Source organism: Cotesia typhae, unplaced genomic scaffold (genome assembly GCF_013202065.1).
Source record: "Cotesia typhae breed Kobodo isofemale line unplaced genomic scaffold, CoteBio_Ctyphae contig_50, whole genome shotgun sequence".
In the NCBI taxonomy this organism is placed as follows: Eukaryota; Metazoa; Arthropoda; class Insecta; order Hymenoptera; family Braconidae; genus Cotesia; species Cotesia typhae.
In genome coordinates this window covers 358,974-373,375 of record NW_027423758.1, presented here as the reverse complement: position 1 = coordinate 373,375, position 14,402 = coordinate 358,974, and the positions used below count along the sequence as shown (strand labels likewise).

Sequence of the window (14,402 nt, the reverse complement as noted above, 5' to 3'; positions counted from 1 at the left end):
AAAAAAAATTTTTTTTTTTCAAATTTCTTGAAAAATTAATCTCTTTGATTGAAAAAAAATAAAGATTTTTGAGAAAAAAATTTTTTTTCATTGAAGAAATCAATAAAAATCGAAAAATTGCTCACAATGGTGATTTTTGGAAAAACAAAAAATTTGAAGCTTCGGAGCACTATGAAAAAAAAAATCGCAGCGCTTTGAATTTTTCAGGGATTTTAGGGGACACTTGGAGGTTGAAAAATTACCAACGATATCCTTTGTTCATTCATTTTATCCAAAGTTATACCAAGTTATCCAAATATCCTTAATTATGCGAATTTTTGTCGTTTTTTCAGTTAAAGTTTTCAATTCAAAAAAAATTTTTTTGACAAAAGCTATTCACGGTATCTTATAGAGAATATTGTGTAGTTTTCAAAACCGTCCTTCGATTTCCTATACGATCATTATTTCCAGAGTTATTGATTGTCAAAGTGAAAAAGTACTTTTTTGCTTTGACTGACGAAAACTCCGCGGCAAATCATCGTACAGGTTTTTGGATTACGTCAAATTGAAGGGCATTAAATATTCTAAAAAATTATTTCAGCGAAACAATGGAAAAAAATTTTTTGAAGCCCGTAGAATTTTTTTAAGACGAGAAAAAATTTGGAAAATTTTTTTTTGTAGTTTTCTTAGGATTTCTCGAGACCCGAACATGATAAAAAAATTTTTATGGTCATATCTGAAAACTAGACACCTGGAGCTACAATTTGCTTTTTTTTTTTTTGCGGTACGATCATTTTTCCGGAGTTACAGCTCGTTGAAAATTACCTAAAAATTTTTAATTTTTTTTTTTAGATCCCTTAATTTTTGTGACTATTTTTTAAATTTAATATTGTTCCTTAAAAAATGGCTAAATATAGTAGAAAATATTCCACAGATTTTAAATAACATAATATTCATATTGAGAGAAGATTAAAAGAAAATATATGGGATGAAAATACATAAGAGGATTATCAAGGATTTTCACGAGTATTTTAGTAATTTCGGAAAATCACCTTCTGGATGTGATTACGTGCGTTAGGTCGAGCATGTCTAAACACACATACATATGCATATAAATGTCGTACCCGTAGAGAGTAGAGACAAAGCTTCATTATATCAAAGACAAAGTTTGTCATTCGAAAGGGCAGAAGGTTAAAGCTCTCATACGGTTTATCGTTCTCACAATTTTTTATAATGGATAATAGCGACTCCCAATCTCGGCTATGGCTATGAGTACACAACTTTCCACGTTTTGGCATTTTATTTCCCCTCAGCTAGACTACAGCTTGTAGCACAGCGAGAGGACTATACCTGGTGTGCTTATGATAAACAGATTTTTTTATGTACGACACGTAAAAAATAAGATTACTGTAAATATAAATTTTCAGCGAATGAATAAAAAATCTGAGACCTTGAGCTTATCTCTCCGGGCTGAGTAGGCAATCCATAGAATGTAACAGCCCATTATGATAGTCGGTACGAATATTCCAGCTATTTTAGAAGCGTCTCTCAGGAGCACGTGATGGAGAGTTAGCAACGTGACTATTAGAAATGCCCCGACGGCGATGTAACGTCCTGTGCGATGTTTTTTTTAAAAAAAATACAGATAAAGTTAAATTTAATTCTGGGGGTAAATATTTGACGGGTAAATTTTTATTTATAACTTAAATTGTAAATTTTTATTTTAAATTCAAGCCTTCAAGCGATTTTTTTTATTATATTTTTAGATATTTAGTCGAAAAAGTCATTTAAAAAGTTTCTGGATGATTTAAACTGTTGAATTGCTGGAGAAAAAGGAGTTATAGGTAATTTTACGTTTGAATTTCCCGCTTGTGTAGTTATAGAAGCGTCCCCGCAGATGGCGCTCGAACTAATAATGGCAGCGGGGCTAGATCATCGGTTTTAGCGTTAAAATGGTGATTATAAAAAAACTAAAGGGATTTAAACGGTAATTTTTTGTAGAGTTCAAGTTTAGAGGATTCTGGAGCCTGTTAAGAAATAAAAAACTTGATTGAGAAATTTTTTTGGAAGATATCGTGAGTTTTAAGTTAGATTTGAGAGGCATGTTGAAATTATATTTTTAAATGGCTCTATCTCGGAAATGGTGAGTTTTAATCAAAAAATTCAGAAAATTTAAGCTCTCAAAAATATAATTTTAGTGGCATTTTGAGCTCTCCAAGCTCAAAAATCTGATAAAAGTTTAATAAAACACTATTTTGGGAATTTTTAAACTTTTGAATGAATGAGCCGATTTTTACGCGGTAAATACAAAATATATAAACGGTCTTGTTAAATAAAATCAAGATCAGGAATCTCAAAACCTCTAATTGGCGCATTAAGCTAAATTAAGATTTATACCCAAAGATATAAAAAGCATATCTATTTTTTATTCAAAGTAAGTAACACGCAATACAAAAATAACGCTCTTTTTTATCGATTGCATTCAAACAGGTTTCATTCCATGTCGTGACCGTCGATGAAGATACTTGTCAACCCGCAATTCAATTAAAATGCTGTAAGATTATATTAAGTGAAATTTGGGTTTATTAAGAGTTTTGATTTAATCAAAAAAAAAATTTGATTTTTATCGAACTCAAATTTAATGGTGAAAAAAAAATTTACAAAAGCCAAAAGGGCGCATTTTTCAAATTATGCGCTTTTGAATTTAAAAACTAAAAAATTTCGTGATCTAAAGAAAAAAAAAATTGGTAATTTTCGAGAATTCCGAGTCAAATAAAATTGAAAAAATATTCTTGCCATTTTGTAAAAATCTTTCTGTAATTTAATTTAGAATTTTTCATATTTATTATGATTTGTAACAAAAATAAAAATTGTTTTTAACGCTCTTTTGGCTTTAAGTTTCTAACGCGATATAAATTTGTATATTTTTTTTTAAACGAGAAGAAATGGCAACAATGTTTCAATAAAAGAAAATTGTTTTGCAAAATAAACGTTGTAGCGTATCAGTAATAATAACATTAATAGAAAAAAAGTCCACTCAACGATATTACCAAGCAATAATAATAATAGTAAATAAATAAAAGCAAACAACACGCGTGTGCTTGTCTTCCCAGTCATAATTGAATCGCAGTGAAGCACACACACGTCAATGTCGAGTTATTGCAGCAGAAAATTAGCGGCAATGATAGGAAAAATAATTTACCAATTGACAAAAATTTCGGGAATAAAATTAAGATGTAAGCAATGTTTTAGATTTTTTCAACGAATTTCTTGTAAAATAATTGGGTTGACCCCTTGGGCAATTGATAGCAATAATAAATACAGTGTTTCGTTCGTCGGGTCATATTACAATATATTATTTTGTATTATTTTTTCGATGTGGAGTCTTCACGGAGTGTTCAATGATCCACCTCCCAACATACCTGCAATATTTCGTTATTTAGTGATAAAAAGAATATTGTTCGTTGCACTGGTGTCTTCAATTTTGATTCCGCTGTATTATATTTTTCAACAAAAGCGACTGATAAGTGTTTACAATCGATTCGCAAAAGTCGACGGAATTTTAAAAAAGTGCGCTGATTATAAATTGAAAAAAAATTGCACTAATGATATTATTTACGGTGTAAATTTTGTAACAACTGTTTTTTTGGTCGTGATTTTGGACATGTGCTATTACAACCGGGGAAAAGTTTTGTTTGGATGTTTTCCGAGTATAATTGGCGGATGTGTAATGATTCAATTTACAATGCTGCTCAATAAAATTCAAAGCAGATTTAACAGTATAAATTCCATTATTTTAAAGATTAGCGAGCCAAAAATGAGCGTCGTTGGCCCGCAAATGATTTCAGAGATTCAAGAGTTTCAATTTCATGAATCAATTTTGTACGATATTGATAATCTCCAAAAAGCGTATTTAGAACTATACGAAATGTGCTATGACGCTGCTAAATTTTATGGGATCCCTATTATAATTGCCATCTTGTGTTGTGGTGTGAGAGTGATCTTCACTCTGTATCTAATAATTTTGTCAGTAATTTACTTTGAAAAGAATTACGCTCCTGTATGGCACGTCATAGGTTTTCGTTTCTTTTGGTTCGGTTTTCTGTTTGTAGTTTTCACTTCAAGCACAAATGCAATAAAAAAACAGGTACGGAAAAATTTGTTGAATTTACACTTTTTAAATATTGTTTTTTTGAGCGGGATGATTTGAAGATAATGTGTGAACGATAATTGAATTTGTTTTCAGAACCGCAAGCTTGCGAGGACTATATCTTCCCTTGTTGATCAAAGTACACTGGATGATAAAGTTGTCGAAAAGGTAAGATGTGCAACAACAATACTATTAATCCTTACACACTCATAATCAATTATTCCAACAGTAAGAACGTAAACGGAATTAATTTAAAAAAAATCATAAATTTTAGTCTCATACTTAAAAATATTTCCATTCAACTTTTTGGTTATTTTTCTTCTCTAAATGACAAAACAAGCCTCACAAGTTATGATACACATAATAAAATCTCTAATCAACTAAAAATCATTTTATCGCAGCTGTCCTGCTTTTACAGTGATCTCAGTGAATAAGAAATCGAATTAATAGCCTGCGATATTATACCATTGGACCGTTCGCTTTTAGGAATAGTAAGCAAAATTCAATTTTTTATTTATCCAATTGAATATGCTCCAGTATCTTTTTACATTATGTTATTTTCTAGGTAACGGGTACTGCGGCAGTTTATTTGGCCATCTCTTTACAATTCACACTTTTGAATAATTAAATGGAATCAAACTAAACAGTTTTTTAACATACATTTCAATCACGATAGTTTTTTTCACAACTGCAAGATACAAAACTTTTGAACACTATTTCTCATACTAATTTACAAATTGTCTTTCCTATGAATAATAAAACAGCGTAATTGAAGTATGCATATAAATAATTAGCGAATAGAAGTAAAATATGCATAGCAATAATTACGGAAAAAAATCAAGATAAAGAACCAAACAGCAATAACGTGTTGACAATTTCACAGTTGTAATCGTGACTTTGCAACATAAACACGTGAATATTGAACCACTGTGAAAACATATTTGCTGAAGCTATTGAATAAAAGACCAAGTAAATATCAACAATGAAAAATACCCGCAATAATTCAGATTTTTATCGAAGTTACAAATTTCTTCAACGAATTTCCTGCAAAGCTCTCGGATTATCGCCTTGGGGCGTTAGCAGCAAGCCAGATAATTTGTACAACGTTTCATACGTTGGAACGTACTACAATATTCTGCTGATATTTTTTCTAATCGTTCTCGGTGTCTATGAACTATTCAACAGATCATTGTCCAATGATTATCCCGGAAAATTGATGCCGTTAATTATGGTGAAAGTTGTATTCCTTACAATATTGTGCGCCAGTGTAATTCCGTTGCTTTACATAATTCGACAGAGAAAGCTTATAAACATTTACAATCGGCTCAAGTTTGTCGACAAGCTGCTAAAAAAGTGCGATAATCACAAACTGAAGTACGATTACACTAACGATGTTTTTTTCATCGCTAATTTATTGACAACTGTCTTTTTAGTTATTATATTGCAGTTGTGGTACATCGAAGCTCATCGAGTGTTTTTTGAAAATATCCCCACAGTCATCGGGGGAGGTGTTATGATCCAATACGCAATGCTGCTTAATTCCGTTGAAAACAGATTTAAAAGCATTAATTTAATTATTTCTAAATTCAGTCTGATTAAAAGCAATCATGATTACCCGCAAGTCTTTTCAGTTACTGAAAAAGTTCTGAAACGCGAATCAGTTCTCTACAATATAGACAACATAAAGGCCGCATATGTCGAACTTTACGGGATGTGCCACGATGCGGCGGACTTTTACGGAGTTCTTATTTTGATAACGATTCTTTGCTTCGCTGAAAGGGTTATTTATTGTGTCTACCTTTGTGTTTTAACGATATTGAAAGTTCAAGGCTTTCACGTACCATGGATCGTAATGATTCTGCGTTTAATTTGGATCGTTTTTATTTTTCTGGCTTTTACTTCCAGTGTTACAACCATTAAAAAACAGGTGAGTTATCAAACATATGTTAACTCTTCATTTTCTTCTTCTAAAAAATTTTTTTTTTCTTAGAATTGTAAACTGGCGAAGACTATAACTCTGCTGACAGATAAAAATACCATGGATGAAAAAATTATGAAGAAGGTATCTTTCATAAATATTAATAAAATTTTTTAGTAAAATAAATTTTATTAAATTTTCTTCTTGCAGTTATTATTCTTCTCGAGTGATCTCTCTCATTTAGAAATTAATTTAACAGCGTGTGACATCTTACCCTTAGACCGTACGCTTTTAGCGATAGTGAGTAAATTTTGTAATTTTTTTACTGTAAAAAATATTGATGATATTTCTTCTTTAGTTTTTATTTTTATTTTTTCTTTTTCAGACTACTGGTACCATTGCAATGTACCTTGTCATTGCTGTCCAATTCGGCAGTAATTAAATCTCTCATTAATTTAAAACCATGGTTTATGTCTATTTTTTTTCTATTGAAGCTTTCTAGAATTTTTCAGCACAGAATTTTATCAAGTACTTGAAAATAAGATTTACAATTTAAATTATTAATTTTTTTGCCTGATATACCCACTGTGTTATCCACGGAAAGAACAAAATGACACTGGATATCATCCTAGATTATACTCAGTGATATCTAGGGTGAAAAAAATTTTCAGATAGTAGTAGCTAGTATAATCCAGATTATACTGGGTGATATCTGAATTATACTCATTGTAATCTGGATTATACTAACTACTACTATCTGGATTATAATCATTGTAATCTGGATTATATTCATTATAATCTGGATTATACTAGCTACTATCTGAAAAATTTTTTTCACTAAGTATAATCTAGGATGATACTCAGTGCTATCTTTGTAACTAACTAATGTATTGTCGGACTTATAAATATTTCATTTATTATTAAAATTTTTTCCAAAATTTCTTCCAAAATAATATTGCATGAAAAATAATAATAATATCAATTTCATATTGTATTCAAAAATTAAAAAAAAAAATTTACTTTTTTAAAATTTTAAACCAGATAAAAAAAACAGCAACCGATTGATTCGAAGACATGTCAGATGTGAAAATAAAAAACTATAAATTTCAATGTATGCAAAAAAAAAAATAATTCCATATTGACTCTTCTTTTATTGACGATAGTCATTGTTAATAAAACAGAAAGCTTTTCTTCGGGCACGCAATTTTAAAACTGCACACTTCACTGTTTATTAATGTAACAGCGATGGCATAAATAAATTATTCATCCATTGGAAAAAGGATAGAAAAATCGAATATTTTTGCAATGTTCATTAGTATCAAATATGACACTGAAGCAAACACTAGTCCAGTGAATGCGATAGAACAAAAAGCGGGTGAATTACAGAGAAATTAAAAATGAATTTTTATAAAATAAAGTCAGTGTGTTATCGGCTTTTTGTGATTATTCAGTACTTATTCTTCAAACTAATCGGATTGTCGCCTTGGTCAATCGACGCTTCTGAAATAATTACCAGAAACGGAAGAATTGAAAGTCATAATTTTAAATACACTTTTTCATATATTGGAATATTTTATAACATTATTTTTATTGCAGTAACTTCATCGTTAAATATTTACTGTTTTCACTACATAACTTCGAAGAAAATAGTCGACCAAATTTTTGATACATTTCATAATAACTTTGCATTTCTTTCATCGTTCAGTATTATTTTTATTGTACTAATTATGACCATCCGACAAAAATTACTAATGGTTTTCATCAACTACCACCTGCGAAATGTTGATAAAAACTTAAACACCTGTGCCGATCATGATATAAAATATGATTGTACCAATGATGTAATCTTCGCTAGCAACTTCATCTGGACTAGTGCCATAGCAATAGGACGACAAGTTTTTTTCAAAACAAAATTAATTGTCTTCATAAATCTACCAAATTTTTTAACAACTTGGCCACTGATTCATTATACAATCTTCATAAATATGATAAAATTACGATTCAAAAGTATTAATTCGATGCTTTTAAAACTGGGTACCACCGAAAGTAAAATATCGCGATCGCGTGAGTTAATTCTGGATGAGCTTGATAGCATAAAACGCGCATACGCGGAAATTTGTAAAGGGTGTGATGAACTTGTGAATTTTTATGGAATTCCTACTTTGATTGTGATACTTATTTTTTCGACAAGAACTATTCGCAGTTTGTATTTTATAATGATACAATTAATCTCCAATCCGAAGATTGACCCTCTAACATATTTCACTGGACTTACTTTGTTGTATCCTATATATGTCTTCATTAACTTCACTTCTTCTGTGGCTCAAGTAGTTAAAGAGGTTAGTAATTATGTTTTTTTACATTTTATAATAATAGTTTTCAAAGCTACAATTTTTAAAATTGCTGGCATCCAAATCATCACACTTTTTCCGCATTACTTTAAATTTTTGTTTAAATCCCGCCATTTGTTAAAATTTCAATTTTTTTTTTAACTCATAGCTTGAAAATTTTAAAGAATTCGATACATTATTTTTTGTATGACCTTTTTTTGGACGGTCACACTAATGGTGGCCCTCAAATAAATAAAGAAAAATTATTAGAAATAAAATGAAATGTTTTCAGAATAAAGAAACCGTCAGGATTATCAACTCACTAAGAGATCGATTTGATATGGATGAAGAAATATTCGAAAAAGTGAGTGAATTATTATATCTTTGCATCATTTGAGAAAAAAATTTCCAATTAATTGTAATTGTAAAAATTTGATTAATTTTAGCTACTGAAGTTTTCTTCTCACCTTTCATACTTGACTGTTGAATTCACCTGCTGTGGAATAATACCACTAAATCGCACTTTTTTGGTTATTGTAAGTTTACTTTTAACGATACGATAAATATCCGATATCATTTTGAAAATAAAATTTCAGGTTTCCAGCACTATTGCCTCGTATTTCGTTATTTCTGTTCAATTCTACGTCAGCTTATCTGCCAATTAATTCAAAACTATATATTTCAACAAACATATCTGGTATTTTTTGGAGTTAATTATAAACGAGTTTGTATTGTTCCATTTTTGAGAAATAATACTGTATTATAAATCATAACCCAAGAGTCAAGTGTTGTCTTTATAAAAACTTTAGAGTAACTTAGTATGTTACTTCTATTTAGTTGTTGCTGTGCAATTCCATATCGACTTTTTTATTGGCGATGATCAGGGTTGAAAGGCAGAAAGCTTTTTTTCTTGCACGCAATTTTTAAATTGCATTACACGAAACATCAATAAAGAAGCGCAACCATAGATAAATTATGCATTTATTGTCACAGAAAATAAAAGCTAGATGGTATCGAAAATTCTTGCAACTTTCGTTAGTAACAACCATGGCATCAAAGCAAACACTAGTCCAGTGGATGAGATCGAACAAAAAACGGGTGAATTACAGAGAAATTAAAAATGAATTATCGTATAATAAAGTCAGTGAGTTATCGGATTTTTGTGATAAGTCAGTACTTATTTTTCAAATTAATCGGACTATCGCCTTGGTCAATTGACGCTTCTGAAATAATTACCAGAAACGGAAGAATTGAAAGTCATAATTTTAAATACAGTTTTTCATATTTTGGAATGTGTTATAACATTATATTCAGTATAGTTAGTTTTTCGTTAAATATTTACTGTTTTCACTACATAACTTCGAAGAAAATAGTCGACCAAATTTTTGATACATTTCATAATAACTTTGCATTTCTTTCATCGTTCAGTATTATTTTTATTGTACTAATTATGACCATCCGACAAAAATTACTAATGGTTTTCATCAACTACCACCTGCGAAATGTTGATAAAAACTTAAACACCTGTGCCGATCATGATATAAAATATGATTGTACCAATGATGTAATCTTCGCTAGCAACTTCATCTGGACTAGTGCCATGGCAATAGGGCGACAATTTTTTTCCAAAACAAAATTAATTGTCTTCATAAATCTACCAAATTTTTTAACAACTTGGCCACTGATTCATTATACAATCTTCATAAATATGATAAAATTACGATTCAAAAGTATTAATTCGATGCTTTTAAAACTGGGTACCACCGAAAGTAAAATATCGCGATCGCGTGAGTTAATTCTGGATGAGCTTGATAGCATAAAACGCGCATACGCGGAAATTTGTAAAGGGTGTGATGAACTTGTGAATTTTTATGGAATTCCTACTTTGATTGTGATACTTATTTTTTCGACAAGAACTATTCGCAGTTTGTATTTTATAGTGATACACTTAATCTCCGATCCGAAGATTGAGCCTCTAACATATTTCACTGGACTTACTTTGTTGTATCCTATATATGTCTTCATTAACTTCACTTCTTCTGTGGCTCAAGTAGTTAAAGAGGTTAGTAATTATGTTTTCTTACATTTTATAATAATAGTTTTCAAAGCTACAATTTTTAAAATTGCTGGCATCCAAATCATCACACTTTTTCCGCATTACTTTAAATTTTTGTTTAAATCCCGCCATTTGTTAAAATTTCAATTTTTTTTTTAACTCATAGCTTGAAAATTTTAAAGAATTCGATACATTATTTTTTGTATGACCTTTTTTTGGACGGTCACACTAATGGTGGCCCTCAAATAAATAAAGAAAAATTATTAGAAATAAAATGAAATGTTTTCAGAATAAAGAAACCGTCAGGATTATCAACTCACTAAGAGATCGATTTGATATGGATGAAGAAATATTCGAAAAAGTGAGTGAATTATTATATCTTTGCATCATTTGAGAAAAAAATTTCCAATTAATTGTAATTGTAAAAATTTGATTAATTTTAGCTACTGAAGTTTTCTTCTCACCTTTCATACTTGACTGTTGAATTCACCTGCTGTGGAATAATACCACTAAATCGCACTTTTTGGCTATTGTAAGTTTACTTTTAACGATACGATAAATATCCGATATCATTTTGAAAATAAAATTTCAGGTTTCCAGCACTATTGCCTCGTATTTCGTTATTTCTGTTCAATTCTACATCAGCTTATCTACCAATTAATTCAAAACCATATATTTCAACAAACATATCTGGTATTTTTTGGAGTTAATTATAAACGAGTTTGTATTGTTCCATTTTTGAAAAATAATACTGTATTATAAATCATAACCCAAGAGTCAAGTGTCGTCTTTATAAGAACTTTAGAGTAACTTAGTATGTTACTTCTATTTAATTGTTGCTGTGCAATTCCATATCGACTTTTTTATTGGCGATGATCAGGGTTGAAAGGCAGAAAGCTTTTTTTCTTGCATGCAATTTTTAAATTGCATTACACGAAACATCAATATAGAAGCACAACCATAGATAAATTATCCATCCATTGTCACAGAATACAAGCTGGATGTAAAATCTAATATTTCTGCACCGTTGATTAGTAACGACCGTGATATCGAAGCAATCATTAATCCAGTGAATGCGATAGAACAAAAAACGGGTGAATTACAGAGAAATTAATAATGAATTGTCATAAAATAAAGTCAGTGTTTTATCGGATTTATGTGATTAGTCAGTACTTATTCTTTAAATTAATTGGATTGGCGCCTTAGTCAATTGACGCTACTGAAATAATAACTAGAAATCGAAGAATTGAAAGTCACAATTTTAAATACACTTTTTCATATGTTGAAATTTGTTATAACTTTGTTTTTATGTTTATTATAGTATCATATAATATCTACGTTATTTTTTATTTACAACCGACAGTTTACTCCGAGAAAAAGCTATTCGAAACTTTGTTTTTGTTATCTTCAGCGCCGTGTATAGTTTCTATCGTACTAATTTATATTATCCGACAAAAATTACCAATAAATCTAATCAACAATCGATTGAAAAATGTTGATAGAAATTTGAATAGTTGTGCGGATTATAAAAATCAAAATGATTACACTAACAATCGGATATTTTTTTCGAGTTTTGTTTTTCATTGTTGCTCAACAATAATTTATTAACACTTATTCAACCTATGAATCCGACAAAGTAACCTTTCTCCTGTTGTTGCCGAATATTTTGACAAAGTGGCCCTTGATTCATTACATAATTTTTATAAATTTAATCCGAACACGATTTGAGGGAATTAATTCGACGCTTTTGAAATTAGGCACTTTCGAAAGTGAAATATCGCATTCCCGTGAGTTAATTCTGGATGATCTTACAAAATTAAAACGCGCGTAAGCGGAAATTTGTAAAGGGTGCGATGAAATAGTGAGTTTTTACGGAATTTCTATTTTGATTGTTTCTTCTATCATGTCTATCCGGATGGTGCGTAGTTTGTATATTGTAAACGTAAAAATAATTTATTTATCGGCAATTGATGGTAGAATAGCCATAGTTGGACTGAGTTTGTTACAATATGTTTTTAACTTTGTAATGTTCACTACAGCACAGTAACCAAAGTGATTAAACAGGTTTGTGAATTTTATCGCAAAAAAAATTTTTTTTACTTTTTAAGTTTTTTTTTTTTTTACAGAATAAAAATACCTCAAGAATTTTAAATTTGCTCAGGGATCGATTCGATATGGATGAAAAAATTTTTAAAAAGGTAAATTAATTTTATATACACTAATCTCAAAAATTAAGGAATAAAAAAAAATTAGAAATTTAAATAGCGCGCCTAAACTAACCAATAACGAGTTTCAGCTAAAAATTATTAAATATTTGCTAAATTTATTTTCATAATTTTTTCTCTTATTATATAGCGTTATAAATAATATTTTTGTTAATAGGTGTTGAAGTTTTCTTCCCACCTTCCATTCCTGACCGTCGATTTTACCTGTTGTGGAATTGTTCCATTAGATTGCACTTTTTTGACACTGGTAAGTACACTTTTGACTACAAAAAATAACCGATATATTTTTTTTTTTTTAATTTCAGATTATCAGTACTATTGAATCATATCTGGTTATTTCTATTCAATTCTACATTAGCCTATCTGCCAATTAATTTGTAAATAATTATTTTGTAATAATCTAATACCAAATCAGAGATAATCGTTATAATCCTCCAAAGGAATTAGGAATTAATTAAACGTCATGTGTGAAAACCTCCCATTAAATCCACCGGAGTGCAAGTGAGAGAAATTAAACGCAACATGCATGAATATATCCTGATTATATCAGAATTTGATGTTATAATTCAGATACAATGTATACTTGAATATTTAACTATGTACGTCCTGAAATTATTAGAAATAAAAAATAATATCTACATTGTTAAGAGAATAAACAAAATTTTGTCCCCGATTAAGTCATATAGTGACTGCAAGGTTCGTTTTAATTTAAAAGCCATCAATAATTTTTTTTTTCACTTACGATAAAATTTTCATTGATCGTTGATTGACATTTAATTTAGAAAATTAAAGCGCAATTTGTCCTGGGCTTAAAAACAATTAACATAAATTATCTATTGTATCACATAAAATACCTAATGAGACTCGCGGGAATAAAATCTCGTTCGTAATATTAATCATCGATCTCTTGTTTGACTATAATTTGAATGCATACTGATGATGATAGACGCGTGATGTTTAATAACATATTATATTTCATTATTATAGACACCCACATGCACACTAACTAAATATATATTCGTAGATCTGTCGACGGTAATTGAATTGTCACTCACAATGATTCAATGTGATAATTATAATTAATCTTTTGTCATCTATCATATTTTCAAATTTAAACACTTATTAAATTTGCCGCCTTTTTTCATAGTTTTAAAATACAAAGCATCAATATGGCGGCGAGACACCGAACATATGGTCGACCAGTTTTAACAAAAAAATGAGTATTACAACCGAATTAAATGACTTTTAACGCTAAAATTTTGCAAAAATATCTTTTGTACGAATCTGAACGTTAAAAAAAAAGAATTAAGATAATTTATAAAATTTTTACGGAGATATCTTCATTTTTATTCACGAAAAAACGCACCCGCCATTTTTACGGCGACTTTTTGCGTTTAAATTGAAATTTTAAAGAGTGAATAATTTTTTGATAATAAATTAAAATAAAAAATTAATAAATAATAATTAAAAATAATTTTTTTTAATAAAAAAAATTCACTATCGATCTCGAGAGTTATCTTAGAGGAGACAGCGGTCTATTGAACCTTAAATTTAGTCTGGAACAATTCTTGTAACTGGAGCAAAGCTCTGACCGTCTTTTCTATCTCAGTAGCTTTTTATTAACTAACTAAATATTTTCAACTTGAAGTTTCTGGGGCAAAAATTATAGAATATAGAACAAAATTTCAGATTCACTCACTCGGGAGATTTTGCCAAAACTACAACGGAACCCGAATTAGAGCAG

At 29.6% G+C, this 14,402-nt stretch overlaps 2 protein-coding genes across 2 annotated transcripts; both read left to right on the top strand.

Moving 5' to 3' along the window:
• The first annotated feature begins 3,019 nt into the window (after positions 1-3,019).
• Positions 3,020-6,706, top strand: LOC141531817 (uncharacterized). The gene is made up of 6 exons (XM_074249843.1): positions 3,020-4,126; positions 4,226-4,620; positions 4,695-6,056; positions 6,120-6,191; positions 6,258-6,347; positions 6,433-6,706. Exons 3-6 carry the CDS (start codon positions 5,112-5,114, stop codon positions 6,487-6,489), a joined length of 1,164 nt encoding a protein of 387 aa, XP_074105944.1. The 5' UTR covers positions 3,020-4,126; positions 4,226-4,620; positions 4,695-5,111; the 3' UTR covers positions 6,490-6,706.
• A 930-nt stretch (positions 6,707-7,636) lies between these two features.
• On the top strand, positions 7,637-9,502 carry LOC141531876 (putative gustatory receptor 28b). The gene is made up of 4 exons (XM_074249946.1): positions 7,637-8,386; positions 8,670-8,741; positions 8,824-8,913; positions 8,974-9,502. Exons 1-4 carry the CDS (start codon positions 7,775-7,777, stop codon positions 9,040-9,042), a joined length of 843 nt encoding a protein of 280 aa, XP_074106047.1. The 5' UTR covers positions 7,637-7,774; the 3' UTR covers positions 9,043-9,502.
• The last annotated feature ends 4,900 nt before the right edge of the window (positions 9,503-14,402 follow it).

Bases quoted from the DNA above. Each gene is read 5' to 3' on its own strand.
- LOC141531817 (XM_074249843.1), top strand. From the start codon at position 5,112: ATGAAAAATACCCGCAATAATTCAGATTTTTATCGAAGTTACAAATTT. The intron at 6,057-6,119 runs GTGAGTTATCAA...TTTTTTTCTTAG, and splicing joins TTACAACCATTAAAAAACAG to AATTGTAAACTGGCGAAGAC. The intron at 6,348-6,432 runs GTGAGTAAATTT...TTTCTTTTTCAG, and splicing joins ACCGTACGCTTTTAGCGATA to ACTACTGGTACCATTGCAAT.
- LOC141531876 (XM_074249946.1), top strand. From the start codon at position 7,775: ATGACCATCCGACAAAAATTACTAATGGTTTTCATCAACTACCACCTG. The intron at 8,742-8,823 runs GTGAGTGAATTA...GATTAATTTTAG, and splicing joins ATGAAGAAATATTCGAAAAA to CTACTGAAGTTTTCTTCTCA. The intron at 8,914-8,973 runs GTAAGTTTACTT...ATAAAATTTCAG, and splicing joins ATCGCACTTTTTTGGTTATT to GTTTCCAGCACTATTGCCTC.